General features: G+C 36.0%; 1 protein-coding gene across 1 annotated transcript in view; it reads right to left on the bottom strand.

Annotated features, from left to right (window-relative positions):
* Positions 1-27,044, bottom strand: part of LOC134660819 (proton-coupled amino acid transporter-like protein CG1139) — a 47,942-nt gene extending 20,898 nt beyond the window's left edge. Inside the window, exon 1 of the mRNA XM_063516630.1 lies at positions 26,848-27,044. Within this exon, the coding sequence (XP_063372700.1) occupies positions 26,848-26,916 (69 nt within the window). The 5' untranslated portion in view covers positions 26,917-27,044. The remainder of the gene's footprint in view (positions 1-26,847) is intronic.

Here is a 27,044-nt window from a genome sequence, read left to right as displayed (position 1 = left end):
AAGTACATATATTTACTTAGATGAAGCCAGCATACAACTAATACATCTACTGAAGATAACTAACCACTTATACATATCTATGTTTTAAGTCGGTCATAGGTACAGAGACGTCCGAATGGTTGTCACGGTCCCAGTCAGTTCAGGCAAAATGAATAGATAGTATAGTATAGAGGGTTATTGTCATAGTACATTTTGTAGTCACATTAAATTTACTGCCATCTACACATCAAGGCGGGTTGTTTACAAAGGGCCTACCCGGGACACTCGAAATCGAAACTCGGCTATCTGCCTCTTTATCGCTCGAATATGCAAGAGTGATAGAGAGGTGAGAAATAAATCATATTCTATTCTATTCTATTCTATTCTATAGATAAATAATTTAGACTCTCTCGTTTGCGGTAGACCCTTAGATTGTGACTTGTTGTGGGAATGGCGCCCCCTACGCAGACTTTCACGTAATATTACCTATTAGAATGTCGGGGGCCACGGGACGTTTCCTCACATCTTTTATAAGCATACTTAGGCACCTAGCTGCATCATATCACTTGCGTTCGTACACTCGGTACCTACACTTCTTTACCTGGCGGTCCCCGTTCATCTGTCAGTGACAAGTTGTCACCGACATTATTAAGTATTAGTTATAACGACTCGGTGAGGAGAGTCTAATTTATACCAGGTATTTATGTATAGATTGCGTGTCATTGGTATCGCCGTGGCCTTTATTTCCGTCTGCAACAAGGCCACTTGCGCAATGCACAGGAGAATTCTAATGACCCAGCATTATAGGTAGATTTCAAATATCAAATATATATAGATAAATATATGACTCCTGTATTTATTTAGTGATAAGGTAGTATTTCATTAAGTATATACGGAACTAGCTCAGTAGGTAGGTACCTAGACGTAAGGGGTCGTTCTCGCATTTCGTGCAAATCGGTGTTTTCGGAAATTTACCAAAAATGTGGTGGCGTTTTCAAATATCTGTTAATGCAAGGTTGTAACATAGGGCCTAAAGTATATGTCTCTCCAATGAACAATTCTAAAAAGGTATGTATTTTCTTTATATGTACAATTAACACCCAATTTTTTCATTCATCTCTACATGTAACGCGTGAAGATATAACTTTGACCTACATTTTAACCTTAAGATACTACTAATAGAAAATTCGTTGTTTGTTCAATAAATGACTTATTTAGTTATGTTTTAAATCGTATAATATTAGAAGCTAGAAATAAATAATAAAAACTATACAGCCTTATAAGTGTATGGTTCAAGTAATTTCTTCATTACCGACGTGAGAAATAGATTAGCTATATTTAGCTATATAGCGAGGGTATATAGCGCCTACCGCCGATGCAACACATTGTTCGTCAGTCAGTTGGCCGTGTGATCTCGTAGTGGACGACCGTGTGCCGCTGTTAGCGAAAATATATACGATCTCTCGGGTCGGGAAGGAGTGTGGTTCTCGTTAGTCTTCATCGCCATCGCGTGATTTATACAGTAAGTAGCAAGTGTACATTATTACAATTATACGTAATGAAGTGTTTTAGTGTCGCCTTTCAGATGGTTTATTCTGCAAAATTAAGGTCTGATGCCAACTGATGTAGGCGACAAAAACTTCCAAAACTTCATTCATATCGGTTTCATTCACTTCTTTTCCTTCCAATTTTACTGGGGAAGGTAATGAATGACTTAAGAAGGTAATGATAATATATTCGAGGCAGTGCATTTAATGGAAAGAGGCTTAGTTATTATAAATATTACGTTGTTATAAACATTTAAAAATGTATATGATAATAGGGGAGCCCAACCGGGGAGCCTTTGTAGTCTAAGATGGTCGACCTTCACCGATATGTCTGACGTATGAAACTTACATATTATGAAAGAAAATATGTTCCTGAACATAAATAAATAGGGTTGCTTAAAGAAATATGGTCAAGACTATTTTTAATTATTTTTTGAAAAAAAAATTTTTTCTTCAAATTTCACCGATCTGTCTGACAAACGAAATAAGTTCCAATGGAAAGTATACAACTTGTACAATATAAATCAACTAGGTTGCCTATCTTTTTCCGGTCACTACTATATGGTTGTAGGGTTGCTTGCGAAAATCCGGTCACAAATAAGGGTTGCCAGGCTTTTAAATAAAATAAGAAGGGAAAACTTTTAGCGATAACTCATAAACGGCTTAACTTATCAAGTTTGTTTGAATGAGATGAGAGAATGAGAGAAAAAAATTACATAGGTACAAAACGCGAATGATTTAAATATATTTTGTCTATGCTAATTTTTGAAAATTTGAAAACTATGTTTTATGTGATATGGTGCGCAGATGATCAAACCGACTTAACAAACACTTGGGGTTGACAATCTCGACTTATAATGATGATAAGTAAATGGTAAATGTACCATCTAGCTTGAACATTATAAGTTGAGATTGTCAACCCCAAGTGTATGTCAAGTCGGTTTGATCATCTCCGCAGTGCTTAAGACACATGTTTTTAATATTGTTGATTTTAATTGGTGTTAATTTTCTTGAGATGCAGTTTTTTTATGTTCGATTTCATAAGTTTGTTTCATTACCGTCCACTGATAAAATTACCATCTCGGCCGAATTCATTACCAGCGCGTAGTTCATTACCAGTAGCCTTATTAAATGAAAAGTAATAACGTTACAAAGGTGCCTTTAGCAGAAAAATGTTAATAAATGAATCCACAAATTGACGAAACTCAAAAGTTTACCATTTAAAAGAAAAATTACAAATCGAGAGAATCTCACCGATTTGCACGAAATGAGAGAATGACCCTAAAGACAAGATACGCTTTTGAGTATATAGGATGGTACCTGCAAGCGCAGGCTTATAGCTCCGTTTGCAACTTGGTCCGCATTTAAAACTCATAAGGGTAGAATCAGTGTTGGCTGAACGTTAATTGCAATTGACCAATAACCATTACAAATTGAACCGTAAACCGTAACTGACGGTTACAGTTTATGGTTCTATTTATAGTGGTTAATGGGCAATAATGGTCAATTGCATTAATGTTTCGTTTCGGCCTACACTGGGTAGAATAAAAAAAAATCATTTTTAATGGAGCTACCTACCAATGTTTCTATAGTATGACATTTTTTTAGCTGATATAATATAATTCATAAATATGTACCTATACATTTTGTCACCTTAATCCATTGCATAGTCAAATAATGTATTCACATTTATGAACCCGACTGTACGCGATTGTAATTTGTATTCGTTTCTATGGTCAACTTTTACCTGTTTACAGAGTTTACCCTTGGATAATTGTGAACCTGACAGGGAAGCTGTTTGAGATTGTTTGCAACGCAAAGATAAGATCACAATTATAATGTCTCAGAAATTTACAAATATTCACGTCTGTTTCTATTCGCGTCATCAATAACAACTTAATATGCGAATGACTAATTTTAATTGTAAATGAACTTTTCGCTTCGGATTAATCTGTATTAAATATCAGTTGTAGCCGTTGTATTAGGTACATAAACAAGAATATTCCACTCATGTATCCCAAACGGGTTCAGTTTAGATGAAAACGTTTAGCTTTGACGCACTTTGGTAACATTATGATTCATTAATGTCGTCGACTCTGCATAATTTACCGAAATCGTCACACTGACCTTACAATAATATAGGAGCTATACATGTATATGTAGTTGACCTATATTATTTTCACCTCAGCAGCTCGAACAAGGGTACTTTGATTCTTAAAAACAGTGAGCAAAATGCGATTTTGCTCACTGAGTGAGACAAAATGACATTCAAGTGACCTTTATAGTCAAATGTCATTTCAACATGCGGGGTCTAATAAAATTTCGAAATACTTGGGTTCTATTATCTCTGTCCCTTTCACACTGTTAGCAAAAAGAAACAGACAAAAAAAAGTTAAAACGACATTCAACAGTATATTCACGGTTTATAATAGACCCCCGAAAAACTTCAGACCCATCGTTCCAAACCACGTACGAGTATGAATTCTTAATAATTAATAAATAAAAATAAAGTTTAAGATTTGATAAAAACTGATAAAATACTATATTTTAGGTATTTTATTGTACAATTAAAATAACGAACTCAAAAAATACACAGATCATCACGCAAAATTAATTATTTTACTTTTAAGAATTTCTACCATAGTTGACAAATAGTACGTATCCGCAATTCGGACCGTATCTAACAAAGATTTTTTTTACAAAAAAAAGTTTGAAGTGTCAGTTAATGTTTGTTATTTCTATATTATTTTAATGGAATTTATTATTACGTTTTGTTTTTGTGTTCCATTGCGGTAATTAAACTTAATTGTATATCTTAAGAAAACATGAGTGCACGTATTAAGTGATGAACAAGGATTACATTTTTCAAGTTGTCTAATAGGTATGTTCTCACTGCGCTGAGGTGAAAAATGTTGTGTACTACACGAGATCAAAGTTATTTACATCTCGTGCGCTTTTGAGTCCCTTACTACGCTCAAGATTCTAAATTAGATTCACTCGCTACGCTCGTGAATCTATTATAGAATCTTTCGCTTGCACGGGACTCAAAATAAGCACTCGAAGAAATATCAAACTTTGATCACTTGTTGTACAAATAACTATTGCAGTAGGCAATACTTTTTTTATCAAATTTTAACATTTGCCTTGCCTCTGTAGTTCAAACTCTAAATTCCAACTGCAAATTCTGAAGTTGGAGGTCCTGGTTCTGAATCCCGGTAAGGGAATTTATTTATGTTTATCACAAATATTTCATGTTTGCTATATATGAGTTTACTGCGGGACTTGATCGATTTATTTATTTAAATTTTATGCCTTCTTTCTTCATCCTGCCCATTATTGCGACCTTAGGTGGCCCGCCAGGTGGGTTCAGGCGGAGTATGTCACTTTCTTAGGACGTCACATTCTGAGTTTGTCACTTTCTGACTTTGTTACTTTCTGAGATCGTCACATTCTGAGTTCGTCACTTTCTGACTTTGTCACTTTCTGAGATCGTCACATTCTGAGTACGACACTTTCTGAGGACGTCACTTTCTGAGTACGTCACATTCTGAGAACGCCACTTTCTGAGGACGTCACTTTCTGAGTTCGTCACTTTCTGAGTTCGTCACTTTTTTAGCATAGGTACGATTTAACAGTATAATATACCTGCACGAAGGATGTATACTGCCAGCAACCAGATTAATAGCTGTTTGACATACGGTCGCTTTTATATCCTACATACCAATACCAATCTCTGTTTGCCTTACGCCTGACTCGTAGAGAATTCCATTTGGCAAAACGTCCTATGTGTCGTGCAATAAAGTGAAAATAGAGAAATAAATAATAATAAAAAACAATCTATGTTTCAATCAGAGTATTTAATTCAGAATAAGTACTTAGAAACTACAAGCACCAAAACATTTAGCCACAAATTGGAGTTAGGCCGGCAACAGCTTCGATTCAATACACATAAATGTATCGCACAGTAGGAACCATGATTTTATCATTCTCCGCTGTGATTAGCTCGTGAAGGTATCACGGCAAGCTCGCTGACACCAGTAGAAGGTCATAATTCCAACATATTTACATTTAAACGGACTGCCGCTCCTTTCGTGACAACATATTCTTCAGCATACCGCGTCTTCTGTCATGTCTCCATAAACTCAAACGTCTTTTTTTCTGATGATAGTGTAAATTTTGGATACCTATCTGCGTATAAAATCAGCATTGCAGTTTTGTTTCAGACAATATTTCTTCTCGTGTCATCTGTGGAGAATAGGCGTCAATGGATTTTTTTTCAAAGCGTTGCCGAATTTCAGAATATATGTTCAGCCATCAATCACTTCTGCGTATGGAGTGATCCATACTCTCATAGTTCTCATGTTCTTTATTTGTTTGTTTTCTTCCTATATAGGTTACACGATGAATTTTTAAATTATTATTTCATTATACTTTTAGCCTGACAATAGAAATCTAGCATGTCGCCGATTTGACAACGCTGATTTTTTTCTATTTAAAATGCGAAACTACAAAAAGGTTATATATAGTTTGAGGACTGTCTCATTTCAAACATAGACAGAGATAATCATACTATCTTTGTCTTACTCTAGTACTAGCACCCAAAAGAAAAGGATGAGTATAGTTTGTATTATTCTTATTTAATGACAAATTGGTTTAACCAACTATAATTTGATAATATGGTGCGCTAGCTTCGACCCGTGACTTCATCTGCGTGGAAATATGATGATAATAATTATAGCTGGTCAACCAAATCTTGTCAGTAAAAAAGGCGCGAAATTCAAATTTTCTATGGGACGATATCCCTTCGCGCCTACATTTTTCAAATTTGCCGCCTTTTTCTACTGTCAAGATCTGGTTGACCAAGTATATGTCCTTCCCCGGGCCTTAAATCTTGGGGAACGAAAATTTGATTATTTTTGCGCTACGACGTACGGTTTAGGAGATACAGCATTATAAAGTTTTTTTTGTTTTTTTTTTATTTCTTTTTTGTTTTTTTTTTATATTAATTAGGGGTTTCTTACAGAGGAATGAACATTTTATTATTTTTGCACTACGACGCACGGTTTAGGAGATACAACTCATAAACTTTTTTCTTTCTTTTTTATTTTTTTCTTGTTTTTCGTGTTTTTTAAACATCACTTAGGGGTTTCAAAGGGGAACGTAAATTTGATTATTTTTGCGCTACGACGCACGGTTTAGGAGATACAGCATTATAAAGTTTTTATTTTGTTTTTTTTTTTTATTTTTTTTGTGTTTTATTTTTAAATATTAATTAGGGGTTTCTTACAGAGGAATGAACATTTTAATATTTTTGCGCTCGGTTTAGAAGATACAACCCTATAAACATTTTTCTTTCTTTTTTTTCGTGTTTTTTAAATATTACAAGGGGTTTCAAAGGGGAACGAAAATTTGATTGTTTTTGCGCTACGACGCGAAGGACCTAATTATTGTTTATAAATCATCATCATCATCATTATATTTCCACGCAGATGAAGTCGCGGGTCGAAGCTAGCGCAACATATTATCTACAGTCCGTTAACTCTAATGACCTTCGGATTTTAGAAAGATCGGGTATCGGCGGTAACACGCGAAGGTGATACTGCTATTCTGCTTTCTTACTCACTCACAAAAAGTTTTAAACTTACCGCAAAAAGTTAGGGATACCTATTGTCTCAATGTAAAATAAGCCCTAATTTAATGACGTTATGCTTAATATTTGGTTGATGACTATATTGCTATTTGACTTTTTGTCATATTCTATATAAAATAGAATCAGAATTTGAAAGCAGAACGTCACACCGTCATTTACTACTTCTGGCTGAAATTATATAGAGTGGTAATAACAGTCACATTTTTTTTGTAGGTAAGTAAGTATATTTTATAGTTTGGTTTTTTATTTTATCTCTAGTTTTAATTCAAATTTACTTTAAAATAAAAGAATAAATTAAAACAATAATTTTAAATTTAATTTGTAAATATACAGTAAGTACTTAAAAGTCACATATTTTAATGAATTTAAATATTTACTTACCTACTAGTTATGGTGGTATTAACTACTCTATACAAGATGGTACAAACCTCGATGTCCAAAAATTTTTTTTAGATTCTTCACTACGTGGGCTATCAGATTACTAATTTGGGAACTTTCCACCTCGGTTCCTTTGACCGGTGACTCTGTCAAATTATGGTGTTAAGGTCCCTTTTTAGAGTTTTTCGTAAATAACTCTTGAACGGTGGCCCGTGCAAAAAATGTTCTACTACATAACTAATCCATATAAAATTTCCTACAAAAAAGATTCAGTACACTTTTTCGCTAGGATCAATGTTTTAAAATATATTAAAGTGGGAAAGTCACGTATAATTTATTCTAAGGTTGTTATTTTTTTAGTTTTTCGTAAATAACTCGTAAACGGTAGCCCACAGCAAAAAAATATCTTTTACGTAAATAATCTATTTGAGATTTCCTATAAAATAAATGATACTTTTTTTCGCTAGGATCTACATTAAAAAATATATTTTCTATTTTCTATTACGCGATTACGTCCGATTTTACCCGAAAAACGAATTTCATTCTGAGAGTTAAGGGATTGTAAGTATAGTTGGTCAAACCAATTTATCATTAAATAAGAACAATACAAACTGTACTCATCCTTTTCTTTTGGGTGCTAGTACTAGAGTAAGACAAAGATAGTATAATTATCTCTGTCTATGTTTGAAATGAGAGAGTCCTTTGACAAACTACTTATATATAACCTTTTTGTAGTTTCGCATTTTAAATAGAAAAAAAAATCAGCGATGTCAAATCGGCGACATGCTAGATTTTTATGGTCAGGCTAAAAGTATAACAGGCCCTGTAGGTATGAATATTGACGTTAATATTGTGTGTTCAGATTTACAGATGGCGCTTCATAATGGATACAAAAAAGTTCCACGAGAGGGCTCTCTTTCTCATATATATATTATACTACTCTTTGGTATAATGTAATGACATGACATTGGCAAAGTGCCCTGGCAGCAAAAGCCATTCTAACAAAAAAAAAAAAAAAATGTAATAATAATTTAAAAATTCATCGTGTAACCTATACATATAGGAAGAAAACAAACAAATAAAGAACATGAGAACTATGAGAGTATGTATGGATCACTCCATACGCAGAAGTGATTGATGGCTGAACATATATTCTGAAATTCGGCAACGCTTTGAAGAAAAAATCCATTGACGCCTATTCTCCACAGATGACACGAGAAGAAATATTGTCTGAAACAAAACTGCAATGCTGATTTTATACGCAGATAGGTATCCAAAATTTACACTACCATCAGAAAAAAAGACGTTTGAGTTTATGGAGACATGATAGAAGATGCTGAAGAATATGTTGTCACGAAAGGAGCGGCAGTCCGTTTAAATGTAAATATGTTGGAATGACCTTCTACTGGTGTCAGCGAGTTTGCCGTGATACCTTCACGAGCTAATCACAGCGGCGAATGACAAAATCATGGTTCCTACTGTGCGAAACATTTATGTGTATTGAATCGAAGCTGTTGCCGGCCTAACTCCAATCTGTGCTATGTTTTGGTGCTTGTAGTTTCTAAGTACTTATTCTGAATTAAATACTCTGATTGAAACATAATTAGATTGTTTTATTATTATTATTTATTTCTCTATTTTCACTTTATTGCACGACACATAGGACGTTTTGCCAAATGGAATTCTCTACGAGTCAGGCGTAAGGCAAACAGAGATTGGTATTGGTATGTAGGATATAAAAGCGACCGTATGTCAAACAGCTATTAATCTGGTTGCTGGCAGTATACATCTTTCGTGCAGGTATATTATACTGTTAAATCGTACCTATGCTAAAAAAGTGACGAACTCAGAAAGTGACGAACTCAGAAAGTGACGTCCTCAGAAAGTGGTGTTCTCAGAATGTGACGTACTCAGAAAGTGACGTCCTCAGAAAGTGTCGTACTCAGAATGTGACGATCTCAGAAAGTGACAAAGTCAGAAAGTGACGAACTCAGAATGTGACGATCTCAGAAAGTGACAAAGTCAGAAAGTGACGAACTCAGAATGTGACGTCCTAAGAAAGTGACATACTCCGCCTGAACCGCCAGGGTGATCCTGGTATAGATACATAACCGTGCCCGCCGTTCATCTTGCGGCCTAGGGCTAGGTACAAGGCAAAACCGTCTTTGTGGCTCTTCTAAAAAAAAGTTGAGTATATTTGGTGTAGATTTCGTCGTCGGACCTGGTAAAATCTATTTTTTTATTCGGTAGACTAAAATGACATTTCATAGTATGAAATGACACATGTTCATACTATGAAATGTCATTTTAGTCTATCGAATAAAAAAAACCGGCCAAGTGCGAGTCGGACTCGCGCACGGAGGGTTCCGCACCATCAACAAAAAATAGAGCAAAACAAGCAAAAAAACGGTTACCCATCCAAGTACTGACCCCGCCCGACGTTGCTTAACTTCGGTCAAAGATCACGTTTGTTGTATGGGAGCCCCACTTAAATCTTTATTTTATTCTGTTTTTAGTATTTGTTGTTATAGCGGCAACAGAAATACATCATCTGTGAAAATTTCAACTGTCTAGCTATCACGGTTTGTGAGATACAGCCTGGTGACAGACGGACGGACGGACGGACGGACGGACGGACAGCGGAGTCTTAGTAATAGGGTCCCGTTTTTACCCTTTGGGTACGGAACCCTAAATAGACTTTAGGAGGCGCTATAATTTAATTAGGAACTAAACTGCTAAATAATGGCGCACGTCGCTTAAGCTTTGGTTTCCTCCGATAGCGGTGCCGTCATATAGCGGCCGTCTCCATACAAATACTACGACATCCATATTTAGCCGTATTATTTAGTATGGAGACGGCCGCTATATGACGGCACCGCTATCCTAGGAAAACCGATCTTTAGGCATCATGCCGCCGCATGCTTTCAGTACAAACCGCTGTACTAACTGAATACTTCACAAATGTTAACATACTCAACAATTTTTTTACAATATAACCTGAATCAACAATCCTAAAATAATGTTATGCAAATACGTCGTGATTTCTTCATTGTTACGATCATGCTAAAGTTTCAGTAACTGAAAATAGTTATTTGTTTTACAAGGGGGCAAAGTTGTTGTTTAACCTCGTGCTAATATTGATACCCGCGCCAACGAAAGATTCCAAAATTAAACGACGAGCGTAGCGAGTGGTTCGATAAATGGAATCATGAGCGTTGCGAGGGTTTCAAAGCACGAGGGTTAAACAAAATTGGCCCCCGAGTGAAACAAACATTTTCAGTATTTTCACCACACCAACCGAAGAAAATACCTATTTACTTACTATAGTAACGGCACCAGTCATGGGACATTTAAGAGGAAATTTTGAGTATTGGTGATATTTCCCTGATACATGTAAAAGTTCTACCGCTTAGCTTGTTAAAAGATGAATATCCTATCCTTCTTTCATGTTTCAGGCGTGTTGTATCAAAGATACTGCAGTTAGTTTCCACATAATTAATAAATTAAAAGTATGGTTTTTTTCTCCAGTCATGGACACCAAAGCTCCAGTAATGGAACCCCGGTAATGGACGTGGATCCAGTAATGGGCCCCCTATAATGGGCATACCCTATCAGTATAAGATATTGGAATAGGGAATAAGTTTTTGGCAAAAAACTAGTTATTAGTCATTTTTGTCACCCGATTGCATTGTCATCCGATTTGCATACGTATCCAAAATTTCAACTCAATCGGAAATCCGAAAGTGGCTCAAATGCCATTTCCAAGATTTGAACCACACTAACTAATACAGGATGGATTTTCTTTTTGGGTCAGTGAGGGCAGCTACCAGATCCCGTGCTGCTACGAGAAAACGGTCTTAGAAGACCTTCCCTCGATTTCAAATTAATGAAGATTGGCTTTTACAGATTTTGGAAAAAACATACAGGGTGCGAGGAAAAGGAAATTTTTGACAAACTTTTTTTTTGATGCCAATCGATCCCATTCCTATTGAGGATCAAAAGCTTGTATGGAACAAAAAAAAATTCCGGCTAGAAAAGCCACAAATCGAGGAAAACATTTCCCATACAATTTGTATGAAAATGAAAACTTATATTTTTCACATGCTATTTTTGTATGCCAATCGATTCCATTCCTATCCAGTATCAATAGTTTTTTTGGGGTCAATGGAAAAAGTTTTTATTAATTTGTGGCTTTTTAGTACATTATCGTAAGTTGACCCCAAAGAAACTATTGATACTAGATAAGAATGGAATCAATTGTCATAGAAAAATAGCATGTGAAAAATAAAAGTTTTGATTTTCATACAAATTGTATGGGAAAAGTTTTCCTCGATTTGTGGCTTTTCTAGCCGGAATTTTTTTTTGGTTCCATACAAGCTTTTGATCCTCAACAGGAATGGGATCGATTGGCATCAAAAAAAAGTTTGTCAAAAATTACCTTTTTCTCGCACCCTGTATGTTTTTTCCAAAATCTGTAAAAGCCAATCTTCATTCATTTGAAATCGAGGGAAGGTTTTCTAAGACCGTTTTCTCGTCGCAGCACGGGATCTGGTAGCTGCCTTCACTGACCCCAAAAGAAAATCCACCCTGTATACAAACTAACAGGGCAAGTTAAATAAAATTTTGTAAAAACGATATTAATTTATCCGAAGTCCGAGGAGACCTCCTGACATAGTTCGTACGAGTAACTACATTATACTTCTGTATTGTTTAAACATGAAATTACGCCATGGCAAGCATCATTATGTAAATTATCCCATCATAGGAGGTATGCAGTTTTACAGCTCCTATAATGGGATTGGGCAAAATACCACTATTTTTTATACATCTCTAGAGTCACAACATAATGTGTTGTATACCTTATCTCATGGTAAATGCAATTAACAAAACACATTCTAGTTTACACCAAGTAATAATTAATTACAATTTAATATATGAACTCACCTCTCTTAGCGAAGTTGTTAAGAATTCTTACTGGTTATTTTTTCCAGTGACACGACAACTCTTGGGTTGGCGCCAATTTCTTAAAAAGTAACCGAAATTAATAAAAAGTCAAACTTAAACAGCTCTATGACTCTTATTTATGGTAAAATATTGCCAGTGTTTATAAACTACTTTTACATACTTATTTTAGAGGATTTGTGGTTTTATGTCCCATTACCGGTTCCACGTCCATTATAGGGTCCATTACATTATAAGATATCAAACAAAATCAAATCAAAACAAATCCAAATGAATGTTATTAAATAATTATCATTCAAAACCATCATTTAAAAGTCAATACTACCAGCAACTTGGAGGATATAATCAAACGGAGACGCCATGTCTGTAATTTTCTGTACAAAACAGTCTGCCGATTTTTGCGGGGGAGGGGAACGTCAAATGTATGCGTAACGTAAAAATAGCCATGTCAGATAAACGTCAGTCCATACATTGTGTATGACCGTTGGCCGCCTATTTTCGACAGAGGGGAAAGCCTGTTAATGGCTACTCCGTTTAGTTGTATCCTCCAAGACCAGCAAACATAAGAAAACAACTCAAAATTTGCATTTGATTACTTTGCCTCACGTGTGAATAAAATGCAACTTTGCTATCAGTCTTTGAACAATCAAAAGAGCGTTTACCAGTTGGTGTGGTGAAAAAACATTTGTGTTCTATCTACCTAAGGATAGTTACAGATAGGTATAATACGAGGGGCGTTCAAAATATTCTCGGTATTGATATCTTACAACCTCTTCTAAAATTTCTTTCGTTACTGGCCGCTAAGGTTTATTCATTGACATTAAAAAAAAGTATAATTCGAACCGAGATGTTCTTTTGTTTTTCTGCAATTGCTGAACAAACATGAACATCATGTGGGAATTGACAATGTTAACTAAATTAGAACATCGATGCGTGATAAAATTCTTGACAAAACAGGGTAAAAATCAAAAAACCATAAAAGAGGAAATGGATTGTGTTTACCGTGAGTCTGCTCCTTCTTTATCTACCATTCAAAAGTGGTCAAGCGAGTTTAAACGTGGAAGGGAGAGTGTTGAAGACGACCCTAGACCTGGCCGGCCTGTAGTAGCTACTTCACAAGAAAATATTGATAAAGTGGAAAAACTTATATTGGAAGATGGTCGAGTGAAGGTAAAATCTATAGCACAAGTAACCAATCTCTCTATTGGTACCGTACATGATATTATCCATGACCATCTTAATATGTCAAAAGTAAGTGCAAGATGGGTTCCGCGAATGCTGACTCGGCTTCAAAAAGACATGCGTGTAGCTTGTTGTTCCGATTTTATTGACCTGTGCGGTGAAAATCCTGATGAGGTGCTGCAAAGAATAGTTACTGGAGATGAAACCTGGGTTCATCATTATGACCCAGAGAGTAAACAAGAGTCCATGCAGTGGCACATTAAGGGTTCAGCTCATCCCAAGAAGTTCAAGGTCATCCCTTCAGCTGGCAAGGTCATGACCACGATATTTTGGGATTGTGAAGGAGTATTACTGATCGATTATAAAGAAAAAGGTGTAAATATCACAGGACAGTACTACGCTAACATTCTACGTCAATTAAAGGATGCAATCAAAGAAAAGAGGCGAGGAAAGTTAACCAAAGGTGTTATGCTTCTGCATGACAACGCCCCCGTCCATACTGCTCATATTGCCAAGGCAGCTATTGTTGAATGTGGGTTTGAAACTGTTACTCACCCACCGTATAGTCCGGACTTAGCCCCCAGCGACTTCTTTTTGTTCCCCAATCTTAAAAAGGATCTGCGTGGAAATAAATTTTCCGATGATGAAGCATTGAAGGCGGCAGTGGAGGAGCATTTTTACACCAAAGATAAAAAATATTTTTATGCAGGATTAAAAAAAAAAATTGATCGATCTTTTAAGTGTATGAACATAGGGGGGGAGTATATTGAAAAATAAAAATATCAAACTTTTCGTACTTGTTTGTTTTCATTCTCATACCGAGAATATTTTGAATACCCCTCGTATATACTACATGCGCATACTACATGCGCATACTGATAACTGCAAGGTACTTGACGTTTGTAGCAATAGGGAAGTTTCCGGTTCCGTGTTAATAGTCTCGCTCGTCACGTATTGGGAGTTAAAGAGCGGCGTACTTAAAAAAACAATATATGTAGTTAATAATACACTACTCAAAAAAAAATAAGGGCCACTAAGAAGGGCTAAAAACTGTTGTGTGGGAATGGAGCGCGGTGCGAGAATATCCGTTTACATCACGGTTTTTCAAACATTTTGAATCTATAAAAATAAGGAAACTGGTGTAGGTACGCGTGCCATGCATAAGTAATTTTAGGGCGTTCTATGGATACAAATGTCAGAGCATTTATCTGGGTAATGTGCTAATATAAACCGCTTATTATCATTCGTTCTCTGAGATCTTTATTTTTATTACTCGTACGTTCGGCTTCACAATACATTGATGTGTTCGTTAGTACCTAAATGTACCAATGAAGCGAATTTACTATTATAGTTAAGTACTAACTACTAGGTGTTACTCTTTATCTTTATATCTTTATTATATGGTAAAATAATAATTTGTAGGTAGCTCTACGTTCAATAAGCGTTTGCTTGCGCGAATAATGCGCGCCGGGCGGCTGTTGATTGTCAATCTTACTTGCGTAAACATAGCAAAAAGTCCCTTCCAACAATGTAACGCCAGAGATGCGGACATGTCGCAGCAGACATTCACTCAAAAAATAACCTTGAGCAACAAATATATTTTTTGTTAGACATTCGCCGTAAAGATTTCGATTAATCGCTTCACGGTGTTGATATCACAAACAATAAGGTAAACCAATTTTACACACATTGTGCAACAAAACAAACGAAATAATAATTGAAACCAGTACACTGTACCATAAGTATGCGATTCGTGCATCTGTAGCTACGTATGTATTTTCATACCATGACTCGCTTGTCCAGGGTTCGCACGAGTAAACCTTAACAAACTACTTATATACCTACACCAAAACCTTCCTCAGGAATCACTCTAATTATTATTATATTGATAAGTGAAAACCGCATGAAAATTCGTTCTGTAGTTTTTGAGTTTATGGCGAACATACAGACAGACGCCGCGGGGGCCTTTGTTTTATAAGGTGTAAGGTCTAAAACAGAATACTGAGGTGTCTGTTTTTATGGTAGGTACAATCAGGGATCGGATACCGGTATTTTTTGTATGGGAACGGAAACGGTATTTTTTCGTTCTTTGCTAATTACTTCATTTCTAATTGGGCAATCTAATAATACGAAGTCGTAACCTAAAAATACAACTGAGTCCTACATTTCGAGTATAAAATAATTCTAAAAATATGGTTATTTCTAAGTTTTTGCAAAAAACCGGTTCCGATCCCTGGGTACAATAGCTATTTACCTATATAGGTATGTACATGAATACCTACTTTTTTTTAAATTACTTTGTTGTAACATGCCTGAGAGATAATTGGTAAAAAGTCGAGGTTTCATGTAAGTTAAGAAAATAGTCAATTTTAATGCCAATATGGTAGGGTAAGGACAGCGCGGACGCGGGCGCCGCCGCCGCGCTGCACCCGCCGACTCAGACGCCAGTGAGTCGCTTGGCACAATTCCCCTACGAATTTTCCTATTCAAGTTTAAACGAATTCTAAGCGCACTAGCTAAATCTGGCATCTCAGGCTTGCCAACGATCTCTTTGCAATACATTAAGACTGACATTTTGCGCATATCTCAAATTCAACATAACAGATTTTCATGTCCACTCAGGATTGTGAGCAGGAAATTTGAGTAAATATTTGCCTATTTAAGGTCGCTCTCATATCTACCTAATTAATACAATCTATTATAGCTGGTTTTTTAGTTTGTATATATTTAATATAATATTATAACATCGATTATTACACAAACGTACCTACCTACCTGTATAATGTAGGTAGGTATATTGAGTGCAAAATAGGGAAAGTTGTTTACCCCGTGAGCTGAAAAGGACCCACTATATAATACAAACGAACTTTGGAGAATGGTTTTAAAGAATAGGATATTCATTTTGAAATCTAACGACACACCACATCGTAGGATTAAAGCAAAAAATGCAAGAACACTTTTTTATTTTACCATTTTGTTGCGATGATTGATTTATGCAGTATCCATGCCAAATTGCAGCTTTCTAGCACAAACGGTTACGGAGCAAAGCCGCGGACGAACAGACAGACGGACATGGCGAAACTATAAGGGTTACTAGTGGACTACAGAACCCTAATACGGAAAAAAACCGGCCAAGTGCGAGTCGGACTCGCGCACGGAGGGTTCCGCACCATACGCAACAAAAAATAGAGCAAAACAAGCAAAAAAACGGTCACCCATCCAAGTACTGACCCCGCCCGACGTTGCTTAACTTCGGTCAAAAATCACGTTTGTTGTATGGGAGCCCCACTTAAATCTTTATTTTATTGTTTTTCGTATTTGTTGTTATAGCGGCAACAGAAATACATCATCTGTGAAAATTTCAACTGTCTAGCTATCACGGTTCGTGAGATACAGCCTGGTGACAGACGGACGGACGGACAGCGGAGTCTTAGTAATAGGGTCCCGTTTTTACCCTTTGGGTACGGAACCCTAAAAAGAAGCCCTCGACTCCTTTTTAAACTATACTAAATACATAATAGATAATTTAAAATCATTCAACAAATAACTATTATTGGCCCCTAGATAGTAAAAACTTATTAATATAACACCTCAATACATATTACCAAATATACCTAACTTAAATGCAATCGGGCGCCCGTCTCCTAGCGAGGACCTATTGACCCCCACCTAATATCAGTATGATAAAAATAAACCCCTAAAAATGGTGGTTCCCGGGATCCGGGATTCCCCAGTGGAAATTATTAATGATATTTTGTTTGTACCTACTGTAATGTCAGGCTCCATTATTTTGTTGCTGTGAAATAATTTAAATAGGTATGCATTTTGATTGCCCTTTCACATACTTTCCCAAAGTTTTCAAACGAACATGTGCAGAGAGCAGATGAAGGAAAGTGCGGGTATTTTCCACGCAATGACCGGTCCGAGGCGCGCACACGCACGCGCTGCTGCCGACCGGTCTGGCGCAGCCGCAACGAGAGGACCATTTGTACCTCAGAGCATTGCATGCACCTGACGTGGCCCGGGCACCCCCTTTAGACACGCGAAGTGACACAGTTTACTGTTCTTTGAGATTATGTATTTGCGTCGTTTCACTACATAGTACAAAACAAAGTCGCTTCCGGCTGTCTGTATGTCTGTCTGTATGTATGCTTAAGATCTTTAAAACTACGCAACCGATTTTGATGCGGTTTTTTTAATAGATAGAGTGATTCAAGAGGAAGGTTTTTGTATAATTTGTTAACCCGTGCGAAGCCAGAGCGAGTCGCTGGTTCACCAATAAGCTGGTAATTTATTATATCTTAAATAAATGGAAAAATGATTAGGTATTATGATTATATAATTTATTTATATATATACATATATATACATCATACTATATACCTAGTAATTGAACATTTATATTGAAAAGTAAAGTTGAAACACGTGAAATATTAAAGTATGAACTTTTAAACATATACCTCTACTACTTAAGATTATTAAAAACGTGTTAGCAATTAGGTTCACATCTCTCTTATAGACATGGCCAAAGTTAAGGACTGTAAAGCCTAATTTTCCGATTCTGACCTGATTATATTAACCTCTGTGATAAAATCATTAGTTATATGCACGCATCACACAAGCTGTTAACTATTGCCCGCGCAGGACGAGTAACGACTTTTGTTTAAAACAATCTGTTTATGATCCATTTTAATTTTTTCAATAAGTACAGTACCACCATATATACCATATTAATGACCATCTTGCTCATACATTAAGGTAGTTTGCACATATTTTTGGCACTTAGTCCGTGTCGACATTTAACATCTTGACTGTACTTCTTTAATTAAAATTAAAGAAAATTATCTTGTTAATCAGCAGTTACCGCAAGGTGCATGTCTGTTGATCTCGTTTGCGTAAAAGAGGAAGCAACACCTACACGATGCGAGTACTTCCCGCCACTTCCCGGCCCGGCGACTCGACGATCGGGTGTCATACCACCCCACCTTCCTACTCCAGCATACACCAATCCATTCTAATAAGTTCCTCATGACCGTTTCACGCTTGACTGGTTTTTATTATTTGTTTTTATGCAGTATAATTTTTAACTCAAACTCCTTTATTTTAAACTCCAATTTTTAATTTTACTTATATATTTTTCTGTTGTAGCGGTAATAGAATTAAAGGATTTGTCAATTTCAACAGTTTACCTATAACGGTTGTTGAGATAAAGGTCGCTGACAGACAAATGGACGGACAACGTAAGCATAGTAAAATAGGATACCCATTGTCATTCTTCGGGTACGAGTATGGAGTCTGTGCGGAAAGAGAAAAGTCGTAGAATGTATTGGATCCCATACATTTTACGTTTCTTCTCTTTCCGCACAGACTCTATCGCTAAATGAATGTCAGCCAGCCAGATAAACCTGCTTAGTACTTATAATTAAGTAGGAATTAGTATAAGAACCTATAATCAAAAACTTCATGGATCTATGGACCTACTGGTAGGCACTCATTATCTGCCCGGTAATTATATGGAATGAATAGTACCTAAATATACCTATATGTACCTAGTAGTGAGGAATGTCTTTATTGAAATGATAACATTTTAATTCTTGCGCAGTTAAGAAACGATCTCGTACACGCGGAACAGAAGTGGTTATCCTTCTTCTCCGTACAAACGCATGACTGTCTGTTCTCCAACTAGTCTACTACTGCAACAGTTCATTTAGTTCGTATCTATGTGGTATCTATTTACCTGCGTTTTGATATTTCTTTAACATAAGTGTTTTTTAGCATTTTGATAGTCGCCGTAATGCTGCTTTCAACATATTAGCAAGATCGTGCGAGCGCGTGCAACCAATACCTACGTTTCCGATCTGCCCTAGTAGCACGGTCGCATTTTTATCATTTATCACTATGCCTGTCACGTTCTAACAAGCATGTAAGTGCGAAAGTGACGGGCTTAGTGATAGTGGATAAAAATGGAACCGTGCTGAGCCCGCTGGTTTCAACACATCATTAGCACATTCGAGACAAACCACTGCAGTAGCTACTGATACGTCGTTTTATAAAACAATTAGTTCAATAGTGACAGTTACATAATCGAATTTAGGAACAATCATAATCGTAGAGATTCTAAATGCGATTGATGATTTAGTGCTATTAGTAGATATCACTAATCACATATTTAGGTTAAGTTATTAGCATAAAAAAGAGCGTACCTCGCCATAAAACTCCACAGTTTGGCGAGTTTTATGTAATTTATAAAATATATTGTAGTTTATCTTGAATAAAAGATTTTTTTTAAGGTAGGTACATATATGAGTTAAGGACTTTGTATAAATTATTATTTCTGTTATTGTTCGAGTTTTTATGTATTTGTATTGTACATAACATGTACCTAAATGCTATTTGTAAAATTGTCACTCAAAAATAATTTAAACTTTTTTTGTAAAACCTAATTCCTTCCTTTTTCTAGGTTCCACAGTAACAACATTGTCATCAAAATAGCGTTTGCACTAAGTAAGAAAAATGGTTTTTTTCAACTAGTTTTAACTCATAAATCTCATAATCTAGGCGAATTCCAGAAGTTTAGTCTAGGACATTTTAGTCTTTAAATATGATCAGGAATATACTGTTAAAATCTTTCAGGTTTCTAGTGGGCACGGCGTTTTACGATACAAAAAGCATTTTAAAAGTACCTAATTTAACATTCATTTTTGGTATTGGCCATGTAACGCGCCACTTAAATGGCATATCTTAGACTTAACCTCCCTTGTGTGTACCCCCTAATGTGGACGATTTCAGCGGCACACGTTTGTGTTAATCGAGCACCAGGACCAGTTCGGAAAGTAGCTAAGTCATGCAAGTAGCTGTGTGTTCAGCCGGCGCCATTTAACCTAGATCAAGGCCAATATTGCAAGCGTCAGAATCGGGACTATGACGGCTGCGATTTGTTGATCAAACTGTTTTTGTTTTTAATAATGTTAAATACATCTACAATCGTTGAGGCAAAATAAAACACGCACGCTCGCTTTATCTAACAATAGTTATTTGTTTTACAAGGGGGCAAAGTTGTTGTTTAACTGCTCGTGCTAATATTGATACCCGAGCAAGCGAAAGATTCCAAAACAAAATTTGCCCCCGAGTGACACACAAAAATTTTCACCACACTAACCCGAAGAAAATATTAACTGTAAGATGTCAAACAAAAACAAACCAAATTAAATCCAAATGAATGTTATTAAATATCTATCATTCAAAATCATCATTTAAAAGTCAATTCAACCAGCAAAGATAAGAAAACAACTCAAAATTTGCATTTGATTACTTTGCGTCACATGTGAATAAAATGCAACTTTGCTATCGGTTTTCGAACAATCAAGAGAGCCTTTACCAGTTGGTGTGGTGAAAATAAATAGGTGAAAAAAACTATGTTTATAGTTTAGGTTTCATAAATTCGTTAGGACATACATGATTAACACCTGTTGAATTATGTTAGGTAAATGTTTTCCAAAGGTTTAGATAAAAACTTTAACTATTTACCAAATGTTTCAGACGTTTCAGGCACACAAGTTCTGAAGTTTTGAAGAGACAAATTAAAACTCACAGACTTCGGTTATTGGCTTTTTGGATCGTTCGATGAAAAATGTAACCTAAAACAAACATTTAACACCAATGCAATAATTATGTACACTAGCATCTGCGCAAATAAAACTTCGAATAAGTAAGTCATTTTTTTATAACCTTGATACATTCTGTGTGGAGTGGCGGGAGTGTGCATTGGACAGAGTCAAGTGACGGGAAAGAGGGGAGGCCTTTGCCCAGCAGTAGGACACACTAATGGCTAATTTAAAAAAAAAGTTATTTATTGGACTAGTAGACTTTAATGTTTTTTTAATACACTCTATAACTACCTACCTCAAAATAATTAATCATTTTTTTTTGTGAATAACTAACAACTTTGTGTTCGCCTTGCAAGTTAAACTTCGCTAAAGAATGCGCAGATCAAAGACAAAGAACATTTCGCATTGCCATTAAATCTAGGTGTTTTTTCGAGTTTAAGTATTAAGTCATTTCACACTGGCATAATACATGGAGTAATAGCCGCAATATTTCTTACAAGGAACAGACTTTTTAAACATGTCACAATTAATTAAGTCTTGAGAGAAGATCAACCATGGGGGTTATAAGCTTATAAGCCAAGAATTCTTTTTAGGTAAAGCAAAGAAGAAGTTTGAAGATATAATAATATTTACCTATATTTTATAAAAAAGATTGAAAGTCTTTTAGCGTAATATCGCTCTTCTTCAATCTTCCTCGCGTCAAACGTTTTAAAAATAGGTAGCGTACTCTACTAATTACGTATGAATCTAATTAACCCTGGTTTTGCTTGAAATTTTATTAATACTAGAACGACCCGTCCCGGCTTCGCACGGGTTACACAAAACCTTAACAAATATTACACCAAAACCTTCCTCAAGACACACTCTATTGATAGGTAATATTCCGTAATATGATAACTGCATAAAATCCGTTCAGTAGGTAGTTTTTGAGTTTATCGCGAACATACGCAGCGGGGGACTATATACCTATATATGTTTTATAAGGTGTAGTGAGTGACGATGAAAAACATTGGTTCTAAACAAGGGCGATATTACAATTGTAAATTCGAGTCATAATACTCATAATACGTGGGTAGTACAAATACCTCTTCATCTTCTTTGTGGGGTTCTTTTTGACTCTATTTAAAGATTTTGACCATATCGCCCTTTTTAAATAAACCGCCGCTTTGTGTTTAGTTTTTCTCAACGACTAGTCAAATATTGAAAAAATTGGCCAAGAGCATGTCGAGCCATCCTCAGTGTAGGGTTCCGTAGCCCTCCGCTTCGCATCGTCCGACAAAATCGAAACTCATCCACGAATTGCCCTTTCCCGGCCTCTGCAATAATGTAGGTAGGTACTATTAATTTCCACTCGATAAAGTGATCCTATAAGGGTCTCTTTTTTCCTTTTGAAGTAAGTACGGAACCCGAAAAACTATAGGTAAAACTGTTTTCTTAAAAAACCTGTTTCTATTTAAAATCATTGGATGACTTTATGCTTATTATGATGACACTCGCGACGAAAATATATTGATGATTGCTGTGGATTCGACGGATTATAAGTAGGAATGGGCAGATTAACAATAAAATCTGGCTCCCAATTCTTAGTATGTACATGACACTGAAAAATCAAATAGTTATACATAATAGTCCTTTTATTATGTAGGCACGTACCTACCCGACTGCGCAACGGCGGATGTGGGGTTATGTTTCTGATTACACCTCATACCGTTGATGTAAGTACTTAACATTTTGTTAAAAACCTGCAAGGCTGATGTTCAGGGCCAAACGTAGTCGAGATTAAACACTAATGAAGCACATCTCGAAATGTTCCATATTGATTAGCTAAGTGATAAGTACGTACTTGACTGCGGAATGTGGTGCAATCAATCTAGCCTTAACATATGGTGTAGGTACTTATGGTTGTCGTACTTAAATATAACGATATTTAAAGTTAATTTAGATTCCAAAGCACCCAAGTACAATTTAATTTTAATATGAATAAACACCTATCTTCTCTTCTTCGGAGGCGAAGTTAAGGCCCTGTAGGTTCACGTTCTTCTCTCACTCTCACTGAGCGTAAGCGTGAGCGAGATGGCTGAGGGTGCCCGGGCCCGGGACCGCAATTACTAACAGTATGCACTGTTTTAAAAATCGTAATTTGATATATGTCCTAAGTAATTAGTTATTTTAAATATTAGTGAATAAACAGCACATGAAAAACATGATTGATTCACCGTGATATTGGCCTGTTCGGTGTGATGTGGTAGTTAGCGAATTTGAGTGTGCGCGTGTTAGCGCCTCCGCTCCACGCGCTGGTTGATGCAATACCTGCCCGCTAATTAGCAGTTCTAGTAGCTTTCAGATACCTAGCCGTGCCGTGTGTTCCTACTAGCACTGGCATGAGCACCGCTTAGGCGAACCAGTGTAGCTATGGCCTAGAGACCATAACAACTGCACACACATACATGTTCCAGACCACACAGCTTGTGTAATGCAGCACGGCTCTAGCTCCCTGCATAGTATATCACATGCCTTATGTACCTACTCCAAATGTTTAGGGCACTCAACGCAAGCAATGTACTATGTAGGGAGCCGGAGAGCTGCTACCGTACATTATGACTTTTGTCTGGTTGTGAAATGTGGTTTGCCACATAACTTATATTATATGCGGAGTAGCGGAGTTTGAGTTAAAAACGTTTATACATATGTAAGTATACATAATGTACCTAAACAGGGTGGTCCAAACATAGATGTCCAAAAATTTTTATTTGATTCCTTACATCGTGGGCTATCAGAATATACCCCATGTATGTTAGCCGATTTTTCGTAGCTTTCGAGTTATGAATTCTTGAACTTGAAATAAAAATTTCCAGTAGTTATCACTAAACCCAGTTGGTGGTAACTAATGGGAATAATTTTTCCCAGTAGTTACCAGTGGTAAAACGTGGGAAAAAAATCCCAGTAGTTACCACTGGTAACAACTTGGTGGTAACTAGTGGGAATAACCCAGTTTTACGTTCAATTTGTAAATATGTAGTAGGTAGTGATATCGGTTAATTATTCTCAATAACAAAGCCTGCACCTAACAAACTGTGGTTGACTGGTAGAGAATGCCATACGGCATTAAGTCCACCATTTGTACTTATTATTTTATGTGCAATAAAATATGGATAAATAAATAACCTAAAGACGCAAAACTCTTAAATAAAGATATACCTAAGTTAAACCTGCCTATCTTTGCCTTTCTGCATCAATATCCAATACCTTGGTACCTTCACTTTTGTGCCAAAGTTACACCTACATAGTTAGTATGCATATTAATATGAAAATTACTTAATTATCATATACTTAATTATACCTTAATTACTTAATTATTAAATGCATATTAATATGATAATTACTTAATTATCATATTAATATGCATACTAACTATGTAGGTGTAACTTTGGCACAAAAGTGAAGGTACCAAGGTATTGGATATTGATGCAGAAAGGCAAAGATAGGCAGGTTTAACTTAGGTATATCTTTATTTAAGAGTTTTGCGTCTTTAGGTTATTTATTTATCCATATTTTATTGCACATAAAATACTAGCATACTAGTATCATTACTTGTATGTTAGCATACTAGTATCATTAAGAAGCCTGCTGAGTTTTAAAAAGTGTTTGTAATTTATATGTGTAGTGGTCGTCGTCCATGACATGATTGAATATATTTTGGTACTACTAGCCCCATAGAGTACTTACCTACCTAGTTAATAAAATCTTAAATATGTATTAAAGGCTGTAACTAGGTTTAAGAAATTGTAATTCTATTATTATTTGAAATAAACAGAATAAAAAAATCCTAATGGCATTTATGGCTACGAGCTCTGTTATACGAATTCGGTATATCTACAATTTGTCCCCATAGGCTTGTGCTACAATGTTATACCAAAAATCACTATCAATAATTAACAAAGTAAATCGGTGCATCAAATGAACTACCGCTTAGATTTGGGATAAAAGTAGTCGGTTTTAAGTAGAATCCAGACGAGCTGGGCAAATCGGCCGATTTGATCAGGAAAATAATTGTCGCCAATCTCCAATTTACGATTGATGGTGATATTTGAGCCCTCTAAGTAAAAAAAATGCTCCAAAACGAAAATACTAGCGTCACAAATTGGTATTCTTGCGTCTGCACCCCATTTTATCGGTAATATCGTTCATAATCGGCGATCGAATTCGGCGAGCCAAATTGGCGTTTGAGTCCGCACGTCCTGATTTGATCGGACTATTTCATCAGATTGGCGAAAAATTGTCCCGCCTGGATTCCACATTAAGAATCTTGATGTTGGCATTCCACGAGATCTTGTGTCGCTTCTAATTCATTGTAGGTAGGCACATTAACAATATTTATGTATGATTGTATGCTTGCTTTTAAGATTGTTCCGCATAATTAGTCAAGTTTCACGCAGTTTTCTACTACATGAAATACACACTACGGGAAAAGATATTAAGTAACACTAACATTTTGTTTCACAATTTTTTTAAAAAAGTTGGCCGCTTTCCAATCTCAAACAGTAAATACACACTAGGAGCGATTACGGGCGCAATTCGTCTTGAGAAAATCCGTTTCGCTGAGGTTTCGCTACTGCCGCAACAAAATCGATTTTTCCTATGTATTTATCATAGTACTCAATTATACAGAGTGCTTCCTGTAACAGGAGCAATAAATTAAACTGTAGGCTGTACTCCTCAAACTGACCAACATTTGTTCAGCAACTTTTGAAAATAACTCATGTTTTGATTTATATTACACTTTAAAGTTTGTCTAAGACGCAATGTATTGCAAATTTTGTTATGTTTAAAGCGTGACAAGCAACGTCAAACACACTGATGTCAGCGTACATTGAAGGCAATATTTATTTTGTATGAAAAAGAGGAAGTCTAAAGGATTCATAACTTTTAAAAGTTGCTGAACAAAATGTTGGTCAGTTTGAGGAGTACAGTCTTTAGTTTAATTTATTGCTCCTGTTACAGGAAGCACCCTGTATACTTTATAATAGGCATAATTTCAAAAGTCATGAAATTCAAATGCAGTATTAAGAAATACGTAATTTTATTATCGTACTAATTATTCTGCATGCTTTGCAATTGAACTTTTCTTCAGACGAAGCTTTAATCATTTGTAACCACGTGACACTTAAAAAAAAATGATTATTTATTAATTGATGACAAATTAAAATTCTTAAAATATATGTTTTAGTTAGATAATTTGACTTATTAAATGAAAAGTGTGCGATATTGACATTGCTCTCGGCATGGCTGTGCGGGTAGTGGCTATTTCGGGCTGACCGTGAGCGTCTAGCTAGCCATTCATTCCGCACAAAGTTTATATTGCCGATCACCTAACTCTGAAAATATCCGTGCCATTTACAAAACGTAACATTCTACGTAGGTACGCGGCTTTAAGACGACTCAAAGTGAAGTTATAAATTACATTGCCTAATGGCGTCTTCCTACCCTAATGCTAATTATATATTTTGGTAAATAAACAAAACCTTTTTTATTTGCCTCTTACCTTTTTATTCTGGCGTGCTGGAGTAAGGCCCACTTGGGAGCCCATCTCCCCTAATATATTTTTCGGCATTTTGGTCACTAAAACAGTTTGTACACAGTAAAATCAAAGTTCGCGGTCATGCACTAGTATTGTGGTCCAGGCGACGCGAGGCGCGCGGCGTGCGCGCTGTTTAGCGAATGAGAATGGGTACGCGGCTG

Source organism: Cydia amplana, chromosome Z (assembly GCF_948474715.1).
Source record: "Cydia amplana chromosome Z, ilCydAmpl1.1, whole genome shotgun sequence".
In the NCBI taxonomy this organism is placed as follows: Eukaryota; Metazoa; Arthropoda; class Insecta; order Lepidoptera; family Tortricidae; genus Cydia; species Cydia amplana.
Note: the sequence above shows the minus strand (reverse complement) of the source record. Positions and strands in the feature narration are given on the sequence as shown.